Source organism: Natator depressus, chromosome 3, assembly GCF_965152275.1.
Source record: "Natator depressus isolate rNatDep1 chromosome 3, rNatDep2.hap1, whole genome shotgun sequence".
In the NCBI taxonomy this organism is placed as follows: Eukaryota; Metazoa; Chordata; order Testudines; family Cheloniidae; genus Natator; species Natator depressus.
This window is the reverse complement of record NC_134236.1, coordinates 77,321,660-77,348,782: the sequence shown is the minus strand read 5'-3', so window position 1 is coordinate 77,348,782 and position 27,123 is coordinate 77,321,660. Positions and strand designations below refer to the sequence as shown.

The following is a 27,123-nucleotide window of genomic DNA, read 5'->3' as shown; positions in this document are numbered from 1 at the left end:
TTAAGAAACAGCAACATCTCTATTGTTTGCAGTTCTCTGATAGTCCACAGGGAGAAATGCCTCAGATGATAGAAGATGCCTTTTCTTTTCCTATGAAATTCCATTCAGATCTAGCTGAGTTGTAAAGTGTTAAAAATCACAATGTCCCTTCTCTCACTTGCATTCCTCGCAACATTTTTGGCAGCCTGACAAAACTAATGAATGTTCTAAAAACCTCACAGCTTGCCAGCACCAACTCACCAGAGGTAGAAGAAGACAGGAGGAGCTACCGAGCAGCTGTAGTCGGAGCATGGGGAGGGGGAAAGCCAGAAAGCCCCCCCCCCGCCCCAACCTAGCATATGCCCCCAGTATTCTATTTCCCGGCATGAGGTCAGATATTCTTCCAACTTCCAGGATGAAGAGACAGAGAGAGTGAGCATTGAACTGGGCTCCCCTGTAAGACCCAGGGATCCACTGTCACAGCACCCTTCCCACCTCTGGGCGTGGAGCAAGAGCACCCTCCACTCCTAGGGAGATGGGGGAAGCAACAGAGAGAACAAAATCAGGCTCTCTTCCATAATGTCCCCCACCATGCCTAGTATTTCACCCCAGCACCCCATCTATTCTGTGGGGACCCCACAAGAGGCAGGAGCTACCACCTCCTGGCAGGGGAAGAGACAGTTCTACCCAGGTACTTATCCGGCCTTATACATTATCATAATATCATAGAGCTTCGCAATCTTTAATGTGTTTATCCAGACAACACTGTCACACCCCCACGGCCCCCCCTCAGGGGGTTCCCTGGGAAGGTAAATCAGCACTGTATGTTGCTAACACTGTTGTAGGCATTGCAACATATTCTGGGAAGGGTTAAAGGTGTGAGTGTGGGTGAAAAGTTCCTTTGCAGGTTGCAAAAGGCCGAAGAGGGAGGGAAAGAAAGCAAAAAATAGGTTAACTCGACACCTCAGCTAGCGCCATCTGAAGATAAGACGCTGGCCCCGGTCCAAGGTCATGGGCTTGACAAGAAAATGGCAGTTACATTCACATCTTACCCAACCCCCCCCGCCAGCCGTAAAAAGAGTAGAACTAAGCGGAGCAGAGCTGTAAAAAATACAGTAAAAATAAATAAAATGACACAGGCCAACAGGAGGGAAAACAAAGTCTCTGGAGCTGGTGTGTTTTGGGAAAGTCGAGGAGGCCACAGCGAGCCGGTTTTGGACTAGTACAAAGAGCACCAAAAACAGAAGCCACCAAACAAGAACACCCCTGAGAGAACCCAGGACTTAAAAACCCTCCCGAGAACCACAACAAGTTGTAAATCAACAGCGGACCCTAAACATCCTGTGCTCACAGGACAAAAACTCCTGTCCACCCCTCTCCCTCTTCTTCTTATGTTACGCCCAGGCTTGGCCAGCCTTGAATAGTGCAGGTGTGAGTATGAAAGTGGGTTAGGGCTTGGGCCACTAACGCTTTCTTCCTTCCTCTGAGTGACACCCCCCCGCACCCGCCTAGCACTCTCCCCCTGCCCAGCACTCTGTTATTTTATTATTTTTATCAATAAGGCTTTAAAACTCAGTTATGTGGTGTGCTCCATCATCTCCTCCCTAAAAATCCTGCGGCCTCAACCGAATCACCTGACGCCCGGGGCAGATTGGTAACATAAATCTGTCACAACACCCTTGTGAGGTCGGGAATTGCTTTTATCTCTGTCTTACAGATGGGTAACTGAGACACAGAGAAGCTAAGTGACGTGGCCCAGGTGTCACAGAGAGACTGCAGCAGAGCAGGGAATTAAACCCAGATGTCCCAAGGCCCAGGCTAGTACCCTAGCCACTGACCATCCTTTTTCACTATGTGTGGGAGGGTCCTCTGAGCACCCTTTAGACCAGTATGTGGCACCATTCCCCTATTCTGGCATGCTAACGTAGCTAGTCCTGAAGCTCAAATGATAGAAGTCTGTAGTTGTTCCCACAACTCTGGGAAATTACATTAAAAAAATGTTAACATAGATTTCATAGAATATCAGGGTTGGAAGGGACCTCAGGAGATCATCTAGTCCAACCCCCTGCTCAAAGCAGGGTCAAGCCCCTAACTAAATCATCCCAGCCAGGGCTTTGTCAAGCCTGACCTTAAAAACCTCTAAGGAAGGAGAAAGAAAAGGAGTACTAGTGGCACCTTAGAGACTAACCAATTTATTTGAGCATAAGCTTTTGTGAGCTACAGCTCACTTCATCGGATGCATCCAGTGAAATGAGCTGTAGCTCACGAAAGCTTATGCTCAAATAAATTGGTTACCCATCCGATGAAGTGAGCCGTAGCTCATGAAAGCTTATGCTCTTATAAATTGGTTAGTCTCTAAGGTGCCACTAGTACTCCTTTTCTTTTTGCGAATACAGGCTAACATGGCTGCTACTCTGAAACCTGTCATTAAGGAAGGAGAATCCACCACCTCCCTAGGTAACCCATTCCAGTGCTTCACCATCCTCCTAGTGAAAACGTTTTTCCTAATAGCCAACCTAAACCTCCTCCACTGCAACTTGAGACCATTACTCCTTGTTCTGTCATCTGCTACCACTGAGAACAGTCTAGAGCCATCCTCTTTGGGCCCCCTTTCAGGTAGTTGAAAGCAGCTATCAAATCCCCCCTCATTCTTCTCTTCCACAGACTAAACAGTCCCAATTCCCTCAGCCTCTCTTCATAAGTCATGTGTTCCAGCCCCCTAAGCATTTTTGTTGCCCTCTGCTGGACTCTTTCCAATTTTTCCACATCCTTCTTGTAGTGTGGGGCCCAAAACTGGACACAGTACTCCAGATGAGCCCTCACCATTGTCGAATAGAGGGGAACGATCACGTCCCTCAATATGCTGGCAATGCCCCTACTTTACAGCCCAAAATGCCGTTAGCCGTCTTGGCAACAAGGGCACACTGTTAACCCATATCCAGCTTCTCGTCCACTGAAACCGCTAGGTCCTTTTCTGCAGAACTGTTGCCTAGCCGCTTGGTCCCTAGTCTGCAGCAGTTCATGGGATTCTTCCATCCTAAATGCAGGACTCTGCACTTGTCCTTGTTGAACCGCCTCGGATTTCTTTTGGCCCAATCCTCTAATTTGTCTAGGTCCCTCTGTATCCTATCCCTATCCTACAGCATATCTACCACTCCTTCCAGTTTAGTGTCATCTGCAAACTTGCAGAGGTTGCAATCCATGCCATCCTCCAGATCATTAATAAAGATATTGAACAAAACCGGCCCCAGGACCGACCCTTGGGGCACTCCACTTGATACCAGCTGCGAGCTAGACATGGAGCCATTGATCACTACGCGTTGAGCCTGACAATGTAGCCAGCTTTTTGTCCATCTTATAGTCCATTCATCTAGCCCATACTTCTTTAACTTGCTGGCAAGAATACTGTGGGAGCATTTGCAAAGTCATTTGCAATGTCACATGCTGGAAAATTAGGAGCTGCTAAATCTATGGATGCCTGTGAGTCCTTAATTGAGCCCTCTTGTGCAAATTCATTATGGTCTTTAATTACATAAACACATAACTGTTTTTTCCCCCAGGACCTCTACCTCAGTCAATGCACAGGTTGGATACACAAGCAGGCCAAATTACTATTGCACAGGCACCGTAAATCTAGCATTTTGTAACTTTGAAGTGCTTGTCTTTTGCAACCCAAATAACATTCTTTACCATAGTTTTTCATGTGTAATTATTATTTGTATTTGAGGCCCCAGTAAGATTTGCATTGTGGTTGGTCCCTGCCACAAAGAATTTTCAATATGATTTTAGACAAGATTTAGCCAGGGGGAGTAACAAACAAGGATGGGTAAATGAGGTTATAGAGAAACAGTATATCCTATACTGTAAATTATATTGAAATAAATGTATTTATTATCTGTTTTGTAGATGTACTTCAGATGATGGGACGTGCTGGTAGACCACAGTTTGATGACCAAGGCAAAGCTGTGATTTTAGTCCATGATACTAAGAAAGACTTCTACAAAAAGTTTCTTTATGAACCTTTTCCAGTCGAATCAAGGTGAAGTATGACGGGGAAAAAAAACAGATAAAAGTGCATACAGCAAATGTGAAGTAGATGAAATGGGACATAGATGCATCAAAATATTGGGACCTCTAAAGACAGTAGTCCTTCCAAGTGTTTAATACATCCCTAGATCACTGTTACTCTGCTTCTGGCTGCTTTCTCAGATGGCCGTTTTGAAAGAGAATGTAGAATAATAATTTACGCTCTCGACAACTCCAACAGAAAATATGGTCACAAAAGTGTTTAGTAGGAAGAAAAATCAGATAAAGCTTAATACTTTTCACATGGCATTTTCATACCATTCTAGACCTGTTAAAAGATACAGAGACATCAAGCTCAAAGGGAAATGTATCTTGTAAACAATTGCTAATACTTCTTTCAAAGTGGGAGCTGCAAGATTTTTGAAAAGTAGGAAAACAAAGCAATATTTCGGATTCTCTCCAAACCTCACCAGTTAATCCATGAGCTATCATTTGTTAGTCAATTCAATGTAAGTAAATATAACGGTAGCTAGTATAGTCCCCTCTATCACAGACAATCATGTACCCTTTTTTTCTTAAGGAACAGCTAGGGTTTATAAACCTTTAATCAATCAAATATTACCCTCAGATGTGCTTTGTTTCAAATACTTATGCTCAGTATTTGGCACACTAGGAAAAATGCATAGGAAAGTATATCAGTAGAAACAAAAAGAAACTGAAGGAAATGTTCAGTATGATGTAATTCTAGACAAAAAGGGTATTAAAATGCAAATTTTTTACCCAGACCATATGATTTTGGCAATAAATGAGGAAGCCTTTCTACGTGATTCCTAAGTAGTATCTCTAAAAATAGAAACATTCTCTTAATCAAATACACAAATGATGATCCTAATGTTTTCATTGAAATATTATAAATGTTCTTTGTGATGCTATTTAATATAAACAGATAATATGCTGATAAATTTCCAGACAGAGACTTAGATGTTGACCTTAATCTTATAAATCTCTGATTAGTTGAGACACATCTTGGTCTCTGGTAATGATCATCAAAGGCTTTTGAGTAGGAGGCTCTCTGGTTTAAAAGAGAGGTTGCCATTGGCGTGTTGTTGTTTTTTTCCTGAAGCTTCCTTAGCTTTGGAACTCCTTCCCTCCTTCTCTATACCAAAAACCAGATTTATTAACCTTGTATGTTATTCCCTTTTGGTTGCATTTACCGTTACATTTTCAGTAAACATTTTAAAAATAAATTGATATTTCCATGTCACGATTACAGGAATAGCTGCACTTTTGTCCCCTGTCTGGTCTCTCTGAGCACTCCTCCTCAGGTGTCAGGTCTCATGTCTTTACCTCTCCCAAGGTGGAATTTCAAGCCAGCTTTCCCTATCTTAGATCGGGCCTTTTCCTACAATACTCCATAGGAGTGTCTACGCTGCATTGTAAACCTGGGCCTGTTGAATTCCGGCGTGTGGATTTGGTGTTCCCAAACCCATAATTGAGCATCCATTCTGCACTGTACACTTGGATTTACAGTTGCTGGACCTGGGTTTCACAGTTGTGCTAACATGTCCATACAGCACTATGCAGACCTTCTGACTCGGGGCTGCAGCTTGACCTGCATCCACATGCAAAATAACAGGGCTTAAGCCCAAGTGACACCAGAACTCTGGCTCTTATCCATCTCCTTAGCAGGGTCCTAGGATCTGGGCCTGAGTTCTTGCTGACCTAATTCAGACTAATCTTTATGTGTGTACAGAAGGGGGACTTGGGCTCAACCGGAGTGAGAGCTCGGGCTTAGTGTGCAGTGTAGACATACACTGGGTATCAACCATGTTTATCCAGCAGGTCCAACTGAGTTCAGACATCTGTGGTTCTTCCCTTTGGGAGTCTATAGTCAGTGATGTACAGTTACAAAACAGCCTTTATAAAACCAAAGTATTGTTTATTTTAACAGTAGGAACAAAATATTTAGAGGAAAAGAATTTTAAAGCAATAAACAGCTTACAAACATCTCTCACCTAAAGGTTTATTATCCCCCGATGGTAATCTAGGCAGGCCTAACTTCTTCAAACCCCGGAACCAGGTGCCTGTGTTTCTGGCTGGCTACGCCAAACAACTCCTCCTTCACTTGAGAGAGAGAGATCCTTTTTAAACTGTCAACATTCTTTTCTTCTGCTGCATTCCTGGGCTTTACCCCTTCCAGCCAAAACTAGTTTTGCAGTTTGGCTCCAGAGAAAGTAAAATCTTCAAACCTTAACATTTGGGCATTGTCTCTTAACAATCCTCAAGTGTTTGCTTCAGGGATTGCTTATCTTGAGCCATTATTTCCATGCCCGCTTGGGTTTTCTTACTGCCTGCTATTAAACTAAACCAATATATTCATACAGTAAACATCCCAACAACAAGGTAAACATGCAGTATCCATAAATTATTCCAGACGGCTACAATTCCATCCCATTCCAAACATGTCCGAAGAGTACTGCGTTTTGGATTTAATTGTCGACTAATTAAGTTACAACCCTTTAGCATGCAGAAGTTGCATCCCATTCGCATGAGATGGTTGCTCTAACATGTAATGATGATTGTGACATTACAAGAACGTTTCCCACCCCACCCCTATGAGAAAAAAATATTTTTAGATTAAAAATGTTAAACTCTTTTTAAAAAGGTATTTTTGCTTTTTATAGACAAGGTCTGTGTGTGTTGGTTATGTACAACTCCACAAAATACAATTTTTGTAAAGTTAACTGATGCCTTTTTCCATCATGTCCTTTAGTTTGTTGGAAGTGCTCTCTGATCACTTGAATGCTGAAATTGCTGCTGGAACTATTACTTCCAAGCAGGATGCGATGGATTACATCACCTGGACTTACTTCTTCCGTCGTCTTATCATGAACCCTAGGTGAGTGTAAAATGAAAAAGTAATGTAACTGAGTTTCCATTGTTTATAATTAGAGTCCACAATACTCAGCATGTCTGACAATCAGGCTAATACAGACTCAGTCCTAGGAAAGAAAGGCACATGCAAATGGTTCACAACATTTCTCTAAATATGAAAACGTCTGTTGGTAGATAACTTAGACTTTAAGTTTCAGAAACAATTAAAAAGTCATATTATTAAGAGGGCCTAATCAAAATTGCTAACTCAGTATCCCTAAATTAAAAGCCCAGATGGTCAAATTGCTTTATATATTTCTCTTTAGTGTTTTAATAACGTTTTTTAGTGATCACAGTGACATGTTATGTACGGCTTCCTGTAGGCAATCTATCACCAGCTGATTTTCTTAGTCATTGATGGAATAGCTATCAGCTGTTTCTATGTGATGTTTCTCTTCTTTAGAGGAGATTGGGAAAGATGTATTTGACCATTATTGTCATCTTTCCTTGCTCTAGCTGTTAGGTAATCCATTGTGAGTTGTTCTAACCATGTATCTCCACCTTTGCTTCAACATTGTTTTGAGTATAATATGTTCACCAACCAAAATATTGTGGAGAACAAAGGATTAGTTCTTATACTATTGCCATTTCATAAATACCATCTGACATACGCAGGATCATAATAGTCGTGGAACCACGTAACAAACGCCATAGCACGTGGCAGCATTTTTAATTTGAGTTCCTTATGAGCAGTGGGGACTGCTATGTTCGAAGTGGAAATAGTCAAATAACAAGTTGCCTTAACTCCAAGTTTAGTTCTTTATTAGTTCTATATTCTCCATCTAGGCCTTCAGCCTGAATCTTTCTTAAGTAACTTTCGCAAGTGCATTTTGAAAATGGAAAATACAGAAAGTCTTTTCTCATATGAGTTTGTTTTTGTGCTTATTAAGGCTACTGAGATAAACCAGGTGGTGGATTTGCATGCACAAATGCTAATTTGGTGTAGTGAGTAATCATAGGAGAACTTTATAAAGAAATGAATTCTAATACTGGATTTTGATGTTTAAATGATTTAATTAGTGGATCCAATTTGGCAAGTTTTCTATCCAGCAGTATCAAGCTCCAACATAAGTCTCCTTTATAGAGAGGTTTCTTGGATACAAAATAGATTACATAGGTTGATATAGATATAATACAGTTATTATTTGACTAATGTTTAAGATGTCTAGATTATACAAAACATTCCTTACCTGAGGTCAACAGTTACTGATACGCCTTACTTCTGAAGCATTTCTCTAATGATGGGACATAATATGAAAACTTACATTTCAAGTTATAACTCAACATTAATTTTAAGGACAAATTGCTGCTTTGAGCCAGAATCCCTGAATAATCTTGGCCAGGAGAGCAGCACATGTGATAAATGGAATGCAGAGTTTTCTCAACAGGTGCTGAGGGAGAAGGGCCAAATCTGACCTGGAGTTCTCTGTGCATAGTGGTGGTGTGGGTGGGAAATAGTCAAGTGGGTGCAGAAGTGGAAGGGATAGGGATACTTACAGAATGGTTTTGTGGGGGAGATTAGGATCTGATTGTATGGGGAACACAGAATAATGTGGAGATGTGAGTCAGATAGTCCAGAGTCTTAACAGGGTAGATTCGCTGAGCTGGTGGGGGCCACTTCAGAGTGGAGTCTGGTAGCCATTGCTAATGTGGTTGAGGGAACAGCAGACCAGACTGAAAGGCAATTATGAAACAGGAGTCCTGCATCAGTTTGTGAGTGCCACACATGGAACACTACAGATGCAAGTTGAAGCTATCAACAGCCTGCTCTTATTTCCTCCCTCCTCCACCTGCATTTATGCACACAGTGTTCTTTCTGGATTCAGAGAGGCCTCAGAGAAGTGGCAGGACAGGGCTAGGGTGTTTGATTTTGTGCAATTAGAAAGTTAGCAACCCTAGTCAGACCTGGTCAGTATTTCATTGAGAAGCACCTAACGAAAACCCAGGTGCTTCAGGAAGAGGACTCCAGATTCATGCAAAACCACGCTTTTCCTTCTAAGCTAATTCCCAGTATAGTAATGGAGAGTACTGTGCCATAGAGGAGCTTCATTTTTTGAATGACATAAAATCAAGGTCCTAACCACTTGTGGTCCTTAAGGATCTCATGTCACTTTTCACACTAGTAGAAGATTTCTGGATATACTCCAGTTTTGATGCTTACAGTTTGTCCACAGTATCTGAATTCCCCCTGCAGTTGCAGTTGGTGATATTCTTCTTCTTCACTTCTGGTCCTGAGCTGTTTTGTAGCCTTCCTCTCCACTGTGAAACAGCTAATGCTTTTCATCCAACAGGTGTTTGCATGGTGATGAGTGAAGTAATTCCTGCATGCGTGATTTGTAGAGTGCTTTGGGATTCTTTGGGATGAAAGGCATTATATAAATGCACACTGATGTCATGTTTCCAAATGAACAGGCTTAGATAGTATGTAATAGACTTAAATTCTCATTTATTTTATTGCCTATTATGTGCTACTGTTGTGTAAACAAATTTAGAATCCGTCAAACTACACCTACGAAGTCCAATAATAAAAAGTCATTAGTCTTATTGAAAACTCATAACTATTTAAATCATATTAATTTGATTTTTACCTTTTCTGAGAGAGAAATTAAGATCAAAACACATTTTCATTTTAAGTATCCAGGTATCTTCTATAGTTGAACCTCTCTCTTTCCATTGCTGAATAGCAATAAAAAGTTTGCCACAATATTCAAAATGTTGAAATAAATCCCCAAAAATGAACTAAGAACTTTTCATTCTTCTAATTTTGTGGGGCACCATATCAGACTTTAACATCTCAATACTTTAGCATGCATAAAATAGATATTAAGAAAATGTTTCTGCAACAAATTTTAAATAATCTGTCATACCTGATATAGTAATATGTTTGGTATAGCATTGGAAATATGTAAATATTACATTATTTACTTTTACTGAATTATTTTAGTTTCCCTGGTCTTTTGAATTGTTGAATCCATCTCTCCTGTTATCTGTAAGATGGGTTCCTAACTTTACTGATAAAAAGCATAATTGAGCCCATGATTAGAAGGGTGGGGATGTTGGCAGCTGGTATTGTTCAGGGAATGCTGAATTGTAGCCACTTTGTTAAATAGATCATGAATAGGCCTAGATATACAAATGAGAGGGGCAGTCCAAATGAATATATCACAACATGCCAAGTTTCCAGTCCATTGTTTATTTTACTAAGAGCCAGTCATTTCTAAATATTCTATGGATTTGAAATTTGTGTTTTGAGTTAAAGCTTTTGTGTTGATTGCAAGCAGGTACTGTACCATGCCACAAGGTGCTTCCACATCAATCTTTATTTATAGGGCTGTGGCCAGAGAGATTGGCCAAGAGTTCTGTTCTGTGAAAAAAATAATAATGTAAGATTAACCTATCACAGCTGGCAGGTAGGAGACCTAGATAAAGACCACATCTCATCAGCAAGGAAAGGAGATCCTTAGCTTTGGGTGAAATTAATGGACTCTGTCCATTCTATTAACCTTGTGAAAGGATAGACTTCATTAGTCCAACTTTTTCTTCACAAGGAATACACCCATTTGAAACATTTTTGAAAATCAAACTCCAATATTTTATGCTATACACTTAATCAGAAAAAGAGGGATAGAAACCTAGTACATATGTGGACCTAAACAGAATCAACTTTGCAGTTGGAACATTAATATGATGATAAACTTTCTCTCCATACAGCTACAAATTGAAGTGAGGAATTTAAATCACTTCTCTTTATGTAAATTGAATGTTCAGTAATGACAGATTTTATTGTTGATTCATTCAAAGATTGTCCTTAAAAGATTTTCCATTTTGTGACAACCTTGGAGAATTTACCACAGTGAAAGAACAGAATAGCATAAATTATAGTAAAATGGAATTGTCTCAGTCAATTAGATGTTCTTATTAGCACACAATTTTACATTATATCTCACATATGCAGTTTCTTGCACACTGATTGGCTAAGTGTGTCTAATTTGCATATTATGGTTATTTCTCCTTCAAAGTGCAGATTCTATTACTAGACTGAGGGCTGCTATTAACCATTCAAAGTAGCATAATTTGCATAATCAATCCATAGTTATTTCTCAATGACCAAATAGCAATTATGCAAAACCCTCATCTTTCAATGACTAATGCCTTCATGCTACCCATCTATTTGCCCTCAAGTTGCAAGGGCACGTAAATTTCTGACACTCCTATCAATCCTGTCGCTGCAGGTAACTCTAGAAATTAAATACAATGAGAATATAATACTCACATTTATGATACATAGAGTCCAGTGATTTATGACATTGGCCAAAAACAGATTCTTTGGAGAAAGGTGTAAGAAATCTCATAATGGACAATTATTAAGTGACCCATACATAGAAATTTTCTTCACCACCATTTAGTTATTGGCATGTATTCTTTAAATAGGAAGGTTTGTTTTCTTTACAAATGTAGTGTAACTGTGAATTTTCTTACTATTCACATAACTTTCTGATATTTTTAAAATCCCGCTAAACTCTTGCCATCAATAATATCTTGTGGTCATGAGTTCCACTGGATAATTTTTATTTGTGTGACTAAACATTTCCTTCCATCAGTTTTTAAATGTGTTGCCTTTTAATTTCATTGGATGTTACTTTGTATTAAGAGAAAAGGTAACTAGGAGGACCAGAACAGCCTTCTCTATACCATTCATTGCTTTATGCAGCTCTTTCATGGCTCCTCTTATTCATCTCTTCTCTAAACCATGTAGTATTAGGGCTTGTCTACACTTGGGACTTTTCCACTGATGTAGCTGCACTAGTGTAACTCCCTAATATTGGTATACTTCAAAAAGATAGGTGACTTTCAACAGGATGATTTATGCTTGTGTCAATCTGGGGTTAAGCTGTGCTGACAAAAGTCATTTTTTACACCCATATAGTGAACCTATATCTATAGAGGGTTGCAATAGTACAAAAATTCCCAGAGTAGACAAGCCCCTAGACTTTTCCACCTTTCTCTCTCATTTTACTTTAAAAAGAAATTGTTCTTAATAGTTGAAGAGGAGCTAAGCCTTCTTCAAAGGAAAAAGAGGTGTGTATCAGAAGGTTGGGTGAAATGAGAAGAACAGAAGGGAAGAAGACTCAAAAGTTTATGAATGGGAAAGTTTAGAGGCTGTAGCCAATCAGAATAGAGGGATTTATGTTAATCAAAGTCCAGAGGTAAGAGGATGGGACTACATTGCAGCATGATAACTTATTAATACCCCTAACCAGGACTAATAGACCATGCTGATAAACACCTATTTATCTCCTTGGGGCTTTTGGCCTCTGAGTTTTAGTTCAGGATATTGGTTTTTACGTCATAAATATGAAACACACTTAGGTTACTATTTAAGTAGTGTAACAAGACTTTTTTCTTCCCAATTACCTTGGGAAGCACAGAAATATGATGCAACTCATACTTATCTGGGATTGTGTATGGAAATGTAGTACTTTTTATTGACAGATTAACAGCATGTTTTGAGATTGTGAAGTTGGTTCATTTCATTACCAAACAAAAATTGTACTGAATGTCAGTTTCACAAAACATTAGTTTCAGTTCAGTGAGTAGAGAAGGGTCATGGAGTTGATAGGGTTAGTCAGAAACCTAGATGATAAGGAATTTCTGCAGTACAGCCTTGTCTGTTGCTCATAAATCTTGGCTTGCTGGGCGTTTGCACAAGCATGACCTTACTTCTCCTCCTCAATCTATTGTGAATGGTGAGTTCTTCAGACCCCGGAACCAGGTGCCTGTGTTTCTGGCTGGCTACCCCAAACAACTCCTCCCTCGCTTGAGAGAGAGAGATCCTTTTTAAACCGTCAACATTCTTTTCTTCTGCTGCATTCCTGGGCTTTACCCCTTCCAGCCAAAACTAGTTTTGCAGTTTGGCTCCAGAGAAAGTAAAATCGTCAAACCTTAACATTTAGGCATTGTCTCTTAACAGTCCTCAAGTGTTTACTTCAGGGATTGCTTATTGTGAGCCATTATTTCCATGCCCGCTTGGGTTTCCTTACTGCCCGCTATTAAACTAAACGAATATATTCATACAGTAAACATCCCAACAACAAGGTAAACATGCAGTATCCATAAATTATTCCAGACGGCTACAATTCCATTCCATTCCAAACATGTCCGAAGAGTACTGCGTTTTGGATTTAATTGTCAACTAATTGAGTTACAACCCTTTAGCATGCAGAAGTTGCATCCCATTCGCATGAGATGGTTGCTCTAACCTGTAATGATGATTGTGACATTACAAGAACATTTCCCACCCCACCCCATGGGAAAAAAATATTCCTCTGAGAATGTTGTTAGACCCCAGAACTTGCACACTGAGAAGCCAAATTACGTGATCCAGCTGCTCTTCTGGATCATGCTTTGTCCAAATAGACTATGAATCTGGGCATACAACAGGAAAAGTATCTAAGCAACATGCAAGCCGTGCCTCAAATTTACAGGTGCCTGGTGTTTCTGAATTTGTGGTTGAAAACTTCCTTGTGTAGAAAAACTACTTGTGAAGGTCTAAATTAAAGCAGTAAACCCACTGGCAAATTTCTTTCTGACCACCGAGAAAGTGGGTTCTGATGTCTTGGAGTCCTCTGATGAACATAATCCAAATCAAGAAAGTGAGACGTAGCAGAGTTCTTGCTGCCATGGTGCTATATAAAGGAATACAATAAAATAAGTATATAACCTTCCAAAAGTAATTTTTATTAGTTTTCAGTCATAGAACAAGTAAGCAAATACGAGACAGTAATAAGTAGACAAATGTACTCATAAAGATTATAACCTACACATGCAATGGTAACACATCAGCTCTGTAGTAACAGGCTCAAATGAGGCCGGGCAATTCCCTTCCCAATCAGACACTGAATCTCAGCCACTTCAAGAGGATGTCCCCAACACAATAAACACCCACAGACACTGCTGGGACTTGCATACTGTGCTTCCCCTAACGGTGATGTGCTCAATAACATGGATTCACCACAGACATCTCACTGCCAGGGATGTGATCAGAAGGTGCCGCTTCCAATGAATTCCTCTGGCTGCCTAGGGCCACAAGCCAAGGGAAAGAACATATGAAGATGACTTTGAATGTGTATCCCATATTAAAGCTTGTACGTAAAGGATATTGTGTTTTCAGAGTTTGTAAGTCTCAAGAAGCGTACATTGAGGTTGGTATTGAATTTAGTAGATTTTGCTTAAAAAAAAAAAAAAAGAAAGAAAAGAAAACCTTCACAGTAGCAAGATTATTTGTGTAATATTTTCAGCTGTGTTTGCAACCCACTTACATTATGTGTGTCATTATTACTACCGTATAACCTGAACACAAAAAACATGGGGCTGTAACAAATGACTTCACAGCATTGACAGTTATAGCAGGACCATTTCAAGCCTGATGAAAAATTTCCCAGAGATCTCAGGTCAGGTTTACATAAGCTAAACAGGAAATGATTGCCACTGTCCACATGAAATCCAAAATGTTTTGTGTAACTTCATCTACATTTTATGTTGCTACACATGTCTCTATCATTCTCAACTGAGGAAATTCCACACTTGCTTAGATTAGATAAATAAGTTCATGTTTCATGATTTATTATTCTTGCTAAACTCTACTAGGTTTGTGGGGAGGGGGAGGGGGTTAAATATATTATTTTAAAGGACAATAAAAAGTTAGTTCCTTCAGTTTTTCATTGTTTAAATTTTATGTACTTTGTACATTTTTATGTTACTAAGGGGTTTGTTATTGCTGTTTCCCAGTGGCCTACTAATGGAAGTTAGCCTGTCTAGTCCATGTGCTAGATGGTGTTAGTATAAAACTGCCTTTGACTTTCACACCTCTCAGGGGACGAGTAATTGTTGTGTTCAAACAGCCTGTAATTGTGATCCCGCTGGCTTTCTCAGTACGCTTCTGGCTATTAGAATCATTAAACAACTCAGCACCTGTTAACAGCATTGTAAATATTCAACCCTGCTTGTGTGCAGGTTGAGCCCAATATAGGAAAAGGCTTACAGAGCCCAGCCTCATAAATTAGAGCTTCTGACAAGTCAATTATTGTGAAACTGGGTTTCACAGTGAAATAAATGAAATGGTGTGCTGATAAAAAGGTAGGCTGACTGTTTATAGCAAAGGGAAAATAATGACTAGATGGTTCAATGCAGGGAGCATGAAACGGCATTGTTTTTATTCTTTATCTGTAATTAAATAGTTAGGTAATATAGCTTCATAGCAGAACTGATGTAAAGTACAGTTTGTATACTTTGAACATACTAGTATGCAAACAGATCTGCATTTATCAAAATACTATATAATCTCATTCATAAAATCATTATTGAAAACAAAGTAATATAGTCTTTTCAGTTGGATGGCTACACTATTTATTGGGACAAAGGTACACTGAATGACTGAGAAGCTCCCTTGGGTGTGGTTAATATTATATTTACCCTATTACAGATACTAGTTAATATACGCTGACAGTACTTCACTCAAGATCACAAATAACTGTAAAATTCTCCTTTTCATAGTCAGATTTGCATTGGGAACTTGGAAGATTTTTCCCTACAAAATTGCCAAAAGTGTAGATATCAGCAATTTTAGAAAACATCTGAAAAGGTCTGCAAAAATATTACATTTTGTAGGGTTCTAAGAAGAAATTTGCCTATCATGATTTCTTGTTAAGCTGTAAAGAACGGCAAATTAGGCAAAGAACATGTAATACAATAGTGACAAAGCTATTTTCAAGAATTTGATAAGATTAAATTACTAATACAGGTCCTGATCCTGAAAAATTCATTACTTAGTGCTGTACGTATCTCATTTTTAAAATAACAGCATTACTAAATTGTCACTTCAAGAGGACTGCACAGAGCAGTACTAAAAATATTCTAGTTTTTGGTCTGAGCTTTCGAACACTACATACTACTCTGCACCCAGAAATGAGCATTAGCAGGATGAGGCCCTAAACTGAGATCATTTTAGTATTGCTGTGTGCAATCCGAAAGAGGAATTTTAAAAAGGTCATGACAATGAAAATAAAAGATAAAGATAAGTAAACTGCTTTCCATTTTTATCAATATAACGTTGTTTCGAAAATTCTGAAGGTTCACTGAGATAAGTTAATGATGTGTTGCTGAAAGGAATACAAGAATAACTTTCTTACAAATTAGCTTTTCTTTGGACAGGTCAGTTGCTCTGAATGCATTATCACCTATGATACACAAGTTTTTATCTAAACACATTAAAGGTGGTTCGTTTGTTTTTTACTTGGGCAGCACTCTTGCTTTAAATCTATATGATGAATACTTGCTTTGAACACAGTGTAAAATGAGTATACCGAAAACATTAGGGTCTTGTAGTCATTTACACTTGTGCAAAATTAGTTGTAATATGCTACCAAATCAGAATTTTTCACTCACTGACACTGGGTTTTATACCCACTTTGCCCAGGAGTAATTAAATATGCAAGGCAGCAGAGAATCATGCCCCTATTTTGTGTCTGTGTATGATTACTAGAAAAGAAATCAGAAGATGCCTGTGTAGCTATTTAACACACTGTTTCTCTCAGGTAAGCTGCTTGAAGTAAAAACATGTAATCAGATAAAGAGGCTGCTAAAAATTCAGTGTTACAGAAAATGTTTTAAAAAAATCAGTTGAACTTCTACAGTCTCTGTTGCTCATGCTAGATTAAAGGAAACCTGTAGCAATTAACTAAAGAGTGTGTGGAATGAGACTTATTTTTCCTTATAAATTTTCCCACCTATGCTAACAGCAGTGCATCAGCAATAGTCAGAGCAGTAGTGGAAACGGGGCTCTCGCCTGCTACTGGCATTCTAGGTGCCATCAGAAGAGATGTTCAAAACACTGGCAGCAGCAGCAGCTGGACTACTCTAGAACTTTCCGTTGTTACCAGTGGTGGAGCTGAACGGGTGGCAGCAATGCTGGGATATTTTAGGAAGAGCTCTAAAGTAACCGAAGCAAAAGTGTGAATGAAAGAGCATCTCATATAAGCATTTCATATTTAACTGTAGGATCCATTTCAATGTGCTATTTTTGAATGACGTAAAAAAAATCAACTATTTACAGATTTAAGAGGCATAAGTTCACAGCAGCTCGGAGTCCTCTTTTTTTTAATTGTGCTTTTGAATTGTTGACCTTTTCTATATTAAAAATGTTTGAATTATACTTTAAAATAGTGTTTTAATTGCACTGCTTGATTTCAGAGTTTATTTTTAAAGGTTTGAAACTAAAATTTAAGAATATACTCATTTCCTTTTACCAATTGTAGAGCCAATTCCTCACTTTCTTGAGTGGTCATATGGGGCCAAATTCATATGTCATTACTCCAGTTTTATTAAGGCAGAATTCCCATTGAAATCATATTAATTTTGTCTGAATAAGAACCTGAGGTTTTGGCCCACAGGCTTCAGTTCTGCTAATGAGGAGTGCAGGAGCTGGTCCAAAACGTCAATGAGTCTTCTATTATTATGCATAGCTATAGTCAGATGTTCTGGCTCATTTAGAAATATCTTTCTTTAGTTCAGATAGCTAAGAAATATTATTACTGTACAGTGTGATAAATGTACATAAATAGAAGAACCAGGAGACTATACACTACAGTGTGTACTAAATAGTCCTAATGTAAAATGCCTTTTTTGATTAATTTCAGTTTTGTGAAAAGATAGGCTGAAAAATATTAGTGTTTAATAAATCAAAACTTGGGTGTTCTGTGAGTTTTCAAAATGTATCAATACGGCTAGCTTTATTATTTTCACTTCCAAAATACAAAAACATTTCTTTCTCCATCACTTCGCTGGTTAAAGGAAATATAGCCTTACCTGAGATACTATTGCTTATTTAAGCTTGGAGCCACACAAGCTGGAAAACACTCCAGTTTACAGAATAAAATGTTTCATATTGTTTGATTTATCCTCAGCTATTTAATACTTAAAATGTTATCTTTTCCTGTATAGATCCTAGTATTGTTTTGGCTACTCCCAGAGTCCATTTAAGAGTCAGCAAAAAGAAGCATGGATTTCTCTTTAGACTCGAAAGGGGAAAAATTCTATGTTTACTTGCATGACCGGTGTGGATTCTTGCTTCATCCACGCTGCTTGTGCATGTTTGTAGAATGGCAGTCTAGTTACATTCATAGTCTTTTGAGAAGATGTCTTTATTGTTAAATATTGACGGTGTGCTTATGTAATTTATCTAGTTACTATAATTTAGATGATGTGAGCCATGACACCATGAACAAGTTCCTTTCAAACCTTGTTGAGAAATCCCTCATTGACCTGGAATGTTCCTACTGTATTGAAATCGGGGAGGTAAGACTAATTTATACTTCCTTAAGAATCCGTAAGTAAAAATACAGTAAAGGTAATCTTTAATGTCAGTTTATTTTTTTCAACAAAGTTTTGTTTGTTCTTGTGTTGCTCTAATTATCTAATTATTACACAATTCAATAGATTTGCCCTGCATTAACCCAAAACTCCTGCAATAAGGAGACAATGGGAATCCCCAATTCCTGCTCTTAGATCTTGAAATTTCATGTCTGACTTCAGAAATAGAGCCTCTCACAAGTTTGTCAATGCTGAAAACTGGGTTTTTCCAATCAGTTTGGCAACTGGACTAGTGTGAGGCTGTTGAACCATTTTGCAATCTCATTTTCATCGCTGTCTATTTTAAAATACAATCTTAAAAGCTTTTCACGTGTTTTTATACATTTCATGGTATATTTTCTTCCCTTCTAACAGGATAATCGTCGCATTGAACCTCTAACATACGGCCGCATTGCTTCTTACTACTATTTGAAGCATCAGACTGTTAGGATGTTCAAGGATCGGTTGAAACCTGAATGCAGTGTTGAAGAATTGCTCTCAGTTCTGTCAGTAAGTGATAACTTTTTCTTCATCTTAATATATGTAGCTCTTAATTTTAAAAGGCACAAATAACTTAGTGAATCTGTACACGTGCATGCACATACACGAACATGATTAAATAGCATTTCTACCCTGTCCTTGAAGTAGTTAATGACCTACATTGTCTCCAAAGTTTGGTAGTTTTCCATTGCCTCATGTTGAACTCTGTCACCTACCTTGTTAGCTGAATGTCAGACAGAAATATGCAAGGCACCATAGCTGGATGTCTATCTTATCGATGATAAAGACAGGTCCCAGACTAGGAGTATATTGGAGACATCTGAATTGTCTTCTTGTTCCTCTAAGATTTTACTGGTGTAGATTGTGAACAGCAAAATCTAGTCATCCAAGAGTTGAACTGTCTGAGGACTTCTGGGCTCCTCCAAGTAAGCCATGAGCTTTATTAATAGAGGTGCTCCCTCCTCCTTACTCAGAAAGGGGAAAATATCCATGAATGACTCCTCCGTACAGAAACATAGACATTGTCACATTAGATATGATCAGTTGTCTGTATTTTAGAAGAAGATGTGAAATCCTCATAATGAACAATAATCCAAGGGAGAATTTTCGCCATAATGCGAGAAAGTTAGTGAATCTCTTTTTTAACGAAAAATGTGGTTTGATAGTCGTTATATAAATATGTATATAAGTATTATTTTGGCTATTTTAACCAAGGATGTTATAGCCCATATATTGTAAACGTCTAATCCTTTATTGGATGCTGTGCTCTTTGCCACTTGGGTGGGGGGGAAAGTATTTTTATCAGTTTTATGTTTATTATCTTTTAACTTTATTGGAATGTTCCCTTGTTCTTGTGCAATGAGGGAGAGATTAAAAAAAAAAAAGCCTGATTGATCTCCTCTTTAGTATTTACTATACCTCTACCGTATACCCCCAGCAGCTATGTTTACACTGCACACCACTGGCAGCAGCATGTAGGGTATGTGTAGCTACACGCTGCTGAGAAAAGCAGGCTATGTCCACACTGCAGCATATAATTACACACACCAGTGAAAGGCTCTGGCAGGGGGAAGGCAGCAGGGAGCTGCTGGAGCTTTTCGCTTCTGCCTTCCCTTGCCAGACCCTTTCCCTCCAGCCAGAGAAGGAGAAATTTCTCCTTCACCTTTCTCTGCAGTAAGGAAGAGCTCCGGCGGCAAGGAGGCAGCAGGACATTATACTGCTATTTTTAGCAGTATAGACGGGGAAGACATTGCTTGAGCGTGTCGAGAACCGTGTAGGGTTCAGGCATGTCTTTACTCACCTAAGCAACGCCTCACTGTCTACAGTGCTGTTTATATTTGTGCTAGCGAGGTGTGTCGTATATGTGCCTTTAGTTAGCTTCTCTCTCAACGAGGTAAACTTTTAAAGTCTCTCTTCATGTGGAAGACTTTTCATGTCTCTAATCATTCTCATTGTCCTTCTGTAGGCCTTTTATTTCTGAGAGATAGACTGTATTACTAGAAAAAAGAAAAGGAGTACTTGTGGCACCTTAGAGACTAACCAATTTATTTGAGCATGAGCTTTCGTGAGCTACAGCTCACTTCATCGGATGCATACTGTGGAAAAGTATGCATCCGATGAAGTGAGCTGTAGCTCACGAAAGCTTATGCTCAAATAAATTGGTTAGTCTCTAAGGTGCCACAAGTACTCCTTTTCTTTTTGCGAATACAGACTAACATGGCTGTTACTCCTGAAACCTGTATTTACTAGGGAACCCAAAAGAACAGTGTTCCAGATGAGGGCATACCATAGATTTACCTAACAGCATTATAATATTTATTATTATTAGTCTCTATCCCTTTATTAATGCAGGCTGACCTTTTGTTTGTTTTTTTCCACTGTTGGGCACAGAGCTGTCTATAGTGTTGCCGTGTGTTTTTCCCTAGTGATTACAATTAATGTAGAGCAGTGGTTTCCAAATTAGGGGTGCCCGTTGTTCAGAGAGAGCCCCTGGCAGGCCAGGCCGGTTTGTTTACTTGCTGCGTCCACAGGTTCGGCCAATCACAGCTCCCAGTGGCCATGGTTCGCCGTTCTCAGCCAATGGGGGCTGTGGGAAGCAGCGCGGACCACGGGACATGGTGGCCACCGCTTCCCGCAGCCCCCATTGGCCTGGAGCGGCGAACCGTGGCCAGTGGAAGCCGCGATCGGCCAAACCTGCGGACACAGCAGGTAAACAAATCAGCCCGGCCCGCCAGGGGCTTTCCCTGAACAAGCGGTGCCCCTAGTTTGGGAACCACTGACGTAGAGATCCATCAGTATTTAAATTTTTCCTTCTCTGTGTATCACCTAGTACATATCTATATTGAATTTCATTTAATATGTTAAATAATGCTGGTCCCACTACATATCCTTATTTGCCAAGGTGCTGGTAAAAAGGGAAGTTTCTTCCTAACCCCTGGTAGTTAGTGATCGATCCAATTTCAAACACCTTCAAACTCTGGGGAATTTCAGAACCAAACGTTGTGGCTGAGGCCCATTCCTACGTAAAAGTTTTGCTAAAAATCCAAGAGACTGCTGCAACTTATAAAATGTTTGTTTACATTCTTAAAACTAATTAGACAAAATAAAATCAATTAAGGTCCAAATTCTTTGATATGTAAACTTGAAAGGTAAAACAGAGCAAGGGAAGTATGGAATCCTTATTATGTTGATGGTGAATAACTTTTATAGCCTACAGTTTTACTTTATTTTTATGCAGATGTTGGTTTTCATAATTGCTAGTTAAATTATTATTCCATCTTTCTTTATTAAAGGTGTAAAATGAGTTTTTCACCATCGGATGCTGTCTTGAAAAGATTAGGCATTTTAATAGAATTATCGCCAAGTTTTTTCTCAACACTGAATTAATGAGCTCTATAATTAAGGCAGTTGCTTCACACCACTATTGTTAACCAATAACATTACATCTGTCTTGCTCCATTGATGCCCTCTTCCTACTTATTGAAACATTTAGCAGTTTTGGCAACAGGGAATTGCATGGCATGGGGTAAGTAGTCTAATTAGATGTAAGTGAAAATCCTAGGAGAAAAGGATATTTAAAAAGTAATTTGAAAAATCTCTTAATGATGCTGGCACTGAAAGCTGTAGCCTATAGTAGAAAAGGCATGTCAACATTGCAAAACATGATTATAATTTTAATCATTCTGCTGATGTGACTTACTTTTAAAGTTTTGACTTCCTTTGAATACATTAATTAAAAATAACTTCCTTAAACTCTTCTAAAATGTGTCTGCAAAAGTCTGTAGCATTGAATTATAGGTGTCTTTTTTATTCATTGTCTTTCAGAACTACAGACTTTACAAAAATTAATTCTATTGTGCAAAATTCAGCAGTGACATATGTGGTGGTGTAATGTAGACATCAAGGAGCATTGTTGTAATTTGCAGCCTGTGAAAGCAGAAGTGTGAGATTGTAAGAGGGAAAGTAATCAACATGAGGGTTTAGAATGGAAGTTACACTGATTCATGACAAATTACCAACATGTAATTTACACAGCCTCTTGTCATCTGAACGCAGAAATTACTGGGTGAGGTGCTTTGGTCTGTTTTATTCAGGAGGTCAAACTCGGTGACCATATTGGTCCCTTCTGGCCTTAGAATCTGTGAATTCCACCAATTCTATTTAAGAGCTCCAGGGGCATATTTTCCCTCAATCCAGTATTGCATACAAATGATAATTCCAAATTATGCACCAGACAGCTACCACTGGGAACCTGCAGTTTATCTCATGGTAAACTGGTTCGTATTCACTCAATCCATAGCACTGACAGTGTCCCTTCTCTCAAAACGAAAAGTCATTGGAAAAAGCAAGATTTTCTTCAGCTTTCTTCCCAGTGACCAAGACAGTTGCTTTCCTGTGAGCCCTGCATCCCACTCTCATAATCTGTTTTTTGTTTTTTGGGTTTCATAAGAATGGCCATATTGGGTCAAACCAGTGATCCATCTGTCCCAGTATCCTGCCATCCAACAGTGGCTACTGGGCATGCTTCAGAGGGAATGAACAGAATGGCAATTATCGAGCGATCCATTCCCTGTCATCCAGTCCCAGCTTCTGGTTGCCAGAGATATAGGGACATCCAGAGCATGGGGTTTTGGCACTGACCATCTTGGCTAATAGCCGTTGATGGACCTATTCTCCATGAACTGTTCTAATTCTTTTTTTGAAGCCAGTTATACTTTTGACCTTCACAACATCCCAAGACAGTGAGTTCCACAGATTAACTGTGCGTTGTGTGATGAGATAATTTATGATGAGATAACTGGCTCTGTGAATGAGGGGAAAGCAGTGGATGTGTTATTCCTTGAATTTAGCAAAGCTTTTGATATGATCTCCCACAGTATTCTTGCCAGCAAGTTAAAGAAGTATGGGCTGGATGAATGGACTATAAGGTGGATAGAAAGCTGGCTAGATCGTCGGACTCAGTGGGTAGTGATCAATGGCTCCATGTCTAGTTGGCAGCCGGTATCAAGCGGAGTGCCTCAAGGGTCGGTCCTGGGGCCTGTTTTGTTCAATGTCTTCATTAATGATCTGGAGGATGGCATGGACGGCACCCTCAGCAAGTTTGCAGATGACACTAAACTGAGAGGAGTGGTAGATACGCTGGAGGGTAGGGATAGGATTCAGAGGGACCTAGACAAATTAGAGGATTGGCCAAAAGAAATCTGATGAAGTTCAACAAGGACAAGAGCACTTAGGATGGAAGAATCCCATGCACCGCTACAGACTAAGGGCTGAATGACTAGGCAGCAGTTCTGCAGAAAAGGACCTAGGGGTTACAGTGGACGAGAAGCTGGATATGAGTCAACAGTGTGCCCTTGTTCCCAAGAAGGCTAACGGCATTTTGGGCTGTATAAGTAGGGGCATTACCAGCATATTGAGGGACGTGATCGTTCCCCTCTATTCGACATTGGTGAGGCCTCATCTGGAGTACTGTGTCCAGTTTTGGGCCCCACACAACAAGAAGGATGTGGAAAAATTGGGAAGAGTCCAGCAGAGGGCAACAAAAATGCTTAGGGGGCTGGAACACATGACTTATGAGGAGAGACTGAGGGAATTGGGATTGTTTAGTCTGCAGAAGAGAAGAATGAGGGGGGATTTGATAGCTGCTTTCAACTACCTGAAAGGGGGTCCAAAGAGGATGGCTCTAGACTGTTCTCAGTGGTAGCAGATGACAGAACAAGGAGCAATGGTCTCAAGTTGCAGTGGGGGAGGTCTAGGTTGGCTATTAGAAAAAAACGTTTTCACTAGGAGGATGGTGGAGCACTGGAATGGGTTACCTAGGGAGGTAGTGGAATCTGCTTCCTTAGAAGTTTTCAAGCTCAAGCTTGACAAAGCCCTAGCTGGGATGATTTAGTTGGGGATTGGTCCTGCTTTGAGCAGGGGTTGGACTAGATGACCTCCTGAGGTCCCTTCCAACCCTGATATTCTATGATTCTATGAAGAAGTATTTCCTTATGTTTGTTTTAAATCTGCAACCTATTAATTTCATTGGGTGACCCCCGTTCTTGCACTATGTGAAGAGATGAGTACCGCTTCCCTATTTCCTTTCTCCACACCATTCATGAATATTTTGACCTCTATCATATCTTCCCCTTAATGTCTCTTTTCTAAGATATAGAGTCCCAGTCTTTTTAATCTCTCCTTTTATGGAAGCTGTTCCATATCACTCATCCTTTTTCCCCCCCTTCTCTGAACCTTTTCCAATTCTAATGTATCTTTTTTTGAAATGGAGCAACCAAAACTGCATGCAGTATTCAAGGTGTGGGTGCACCATGGACTTACATAGTGGCATTATACTATTTTCTGGCTTATTATCTATCCCTTTCCAAATAGTGTCTAACAATCTGTTAGCTTTTTTGACTGCTGCTGCACATTGAGCAGATGTTTTCTGAGAACTATCCACAATGACCTGAAAATCTTTCTTCAGTAGTAACAGCTGATTTAAACTCCCATCATTTTGTAAGTATAGTTGGGATTATGTTTTCCAATGTGGATTACTTTGCATTTATCAACATTGAATTTAATAGATTTCAGCTGAAATTGAGTTGGTTTTGTTTCCAGGAGATCTGTAATTTAACTTGGGCTGGGAGGTGAAACTCAGATTCTTGTCCTTACATAATTGACCTTTATTGGCATACCTAGAGTTTTTCTGATTGCCATGACTGGGAATGGGAAGGAGGTTGCCCTGCAGAGCTCCTCCCCCCCACTTTCCTGTGGTCACATTTTAGATGATGTCAATCCAAGTTAGCTCAGTTGTGAACATTGCTGTGTTATGGTGCTTGCTACATCGTTTATTGATGGGAAAACATTAATGAATTATGACTGAATGACTGGAGTCCTCTGTAGTGATGTTCGAAGATTGTCTCCTTTTATTCCCCAACAAAGGTGGAGAGGGTGTAACAGAGATCTAAGTTTGGATTTAAGCCATTGAGCTATAATTCTATTAAATCATTTTTGTTGCTTTTGCTGGATCTCAAGAGAAGATATGTGTCTTCTCTGTATATGGGCCTGATTCTTCGCATGGGAAAATGTCTGGCTAGCTGATTCCTGGCTTCAGGGGCAGATTTATGGCAGAGAAATCAGGACACAGTGATTAGAGTCTTTGTGTCCACTAGCGTTAGTAAAATAAGTGATTAACCACTGGTACTTAAGAGTGCTGCTTGGTAACTATTAAGATTAGTTAAATACGGCCTGATCCTGCAGCCTTCACTTACATCATAGGTTTTCAAACAATGGGGCATGCCCCCCGGTCACAATGAAGTTATCAGAGGGTGTGTGTGACCTGGAGCAGGATGGATGGGAAGAGTCTGGTCCCAGAGTCTATCCCCCAGCCCGGGCACCTGTTACCATTACCTAGCACAAGCAGTGCTGTGCTGCGCTGCCATCTTGCTGTCTGCTGCTACTGCGCCCCTCCTGCTCTCTGTGCGCTGCTTGCGCCAGGTGCTCTCACCAGACACCATCTCTCTGGCTGAGATCTGACTCCCCCGCTTCCTGTGGGGCTGGCGCCCCCCATCTTCCAGGGCACACTGGGCACCCGCAGCTTTGAGGCCATGCACTGCAAAGCCGGGAATGCGAGGTGGGCAATAAGAGAAGGGCTCTTAGAATCGTAGAAGATTAGGGATGGAAGAGACCTCAGGAGGTCATCTAGTCCAACCCCAACTAAATTATCCAGGCCAGGGCTTTGTCAAGCCAGGCCTTAAACACCGCTAAGGATGGATATTCCACCACCTCCCTAGGTAACCCATTCCAGTTCTTCACCACCCTTTTAGTGAAATAGTGTTTCCTAATATCCAACCTAGACCTCCCCCACTGCAACTTGAGATCATTGCTCCTTGTTCTGTCATCTGCCACCACCTTGAACAGCCTAGCTCCATCCTCTTTGGAACCCCCCTTCAGGTAGTTGAAGGCTGCTATCAGATCCCCCCTCATTCTTCTCTTCTGCAGACTAAATAAGCCCAGTTCCCTCAGCCTCTCCTCGTAAGCCATGTGCCCCAGCCCCCTAATCATTTTTGTTGCCCTCCTCTGGACTGTCTCCAATTGGTCCACATCCTTTCTGTAGTGGAGGGCCCAAAACTGGGCTCAGTACTCCAGGTGTGGCCTCACCAATGCTGAATAGAGGGGAATAATCACTTTCCTCGATCTGCTGGCAATGCTCCTACCAGGGGCGGCAGGTTTGTATAATTTTTGGTGGTGCCCAGAACGGGTCCAAGTCCTGCCCCCCAACCCCATCTAAGGCTCTCGGGGGAGTTTGGGTGTGAGCTCTCAGTCGGGATAGGCGGTTAAGGTGCGGGAGATGGGCTCTGGGAGGGAGTTTGGGTGCGGGGTCTGGGCTGGGGCAGGTGGTTGGGGTGCGGGAGAGGGTGAGAGGTGCAGCACTTACCTTGGTGGCTCCCGAAAGTGACCCACACCCCCCTCTGGCAACAGCTCCTTGGTGGGGGGCCAGAGGGCTCTCCATGCATTGCTGCCCACAGGCATTGCCCCCGCAGCTCCCATTGGCTGCAGCTCGAGGCGGGGACAGCATGCGGACATGTGCCCCACCCCCAGGGGCTGCAGGAACATGCCGGCTGCTTCTGGAAGCAGAGCAAGCAAGCAAGTGGGCAGGCAGCCACCTTAGCCCTGTTTCGCTGCCGATGGTGGCGGCGGGGACCCCTGGCCCTTTTAAATTGCCCAGGGGTAGCAGGCGAGGCCGGGGTGACACTCTGGGGGAGGTGCACAGGGGCAGTTGACGAAGCCAGGGAA

At 40.5% G+C, this 27,123-nt stretch overlaps 1 protein-coding gene across 3 annotated transcripts in view; it reads left to right on the top strand.

Moving 5' to 3' along the window:
- Positions 1 to 27,123, top strand: part of ASCC3 (activating signal cointegrator 1 complex subunit 3) — a 513,547-nt gene that overhangs the window by 424,155 nt on the left and 62,269 nt on the right. For all 3 annotated transcript variants that reach the window (XM_074948158.1, XM_074948157.1, XM_074948156.1), the window contains exons 33-36: positions 3,886 to 4,018; positions 6,779 to 6,904; positions 18,180 to 18,291; positions 18,721 to 18,855. In XM_074948158.1, the coding sequence (XP_074804259.1) occupies positions 3,886 to 4,018; positions 6,779 to 6,904; positions 18,180 to 18,291; positions 18,721 to 18,855 (506 nt within the window). The remainder of the gene's footprint in view (positions 1 to 3,885; positions 4,019 to 6,778; positions 6,905 to 18,179; positions 18,292 to 18,720; positions 18,856 to 27,123) is intronic.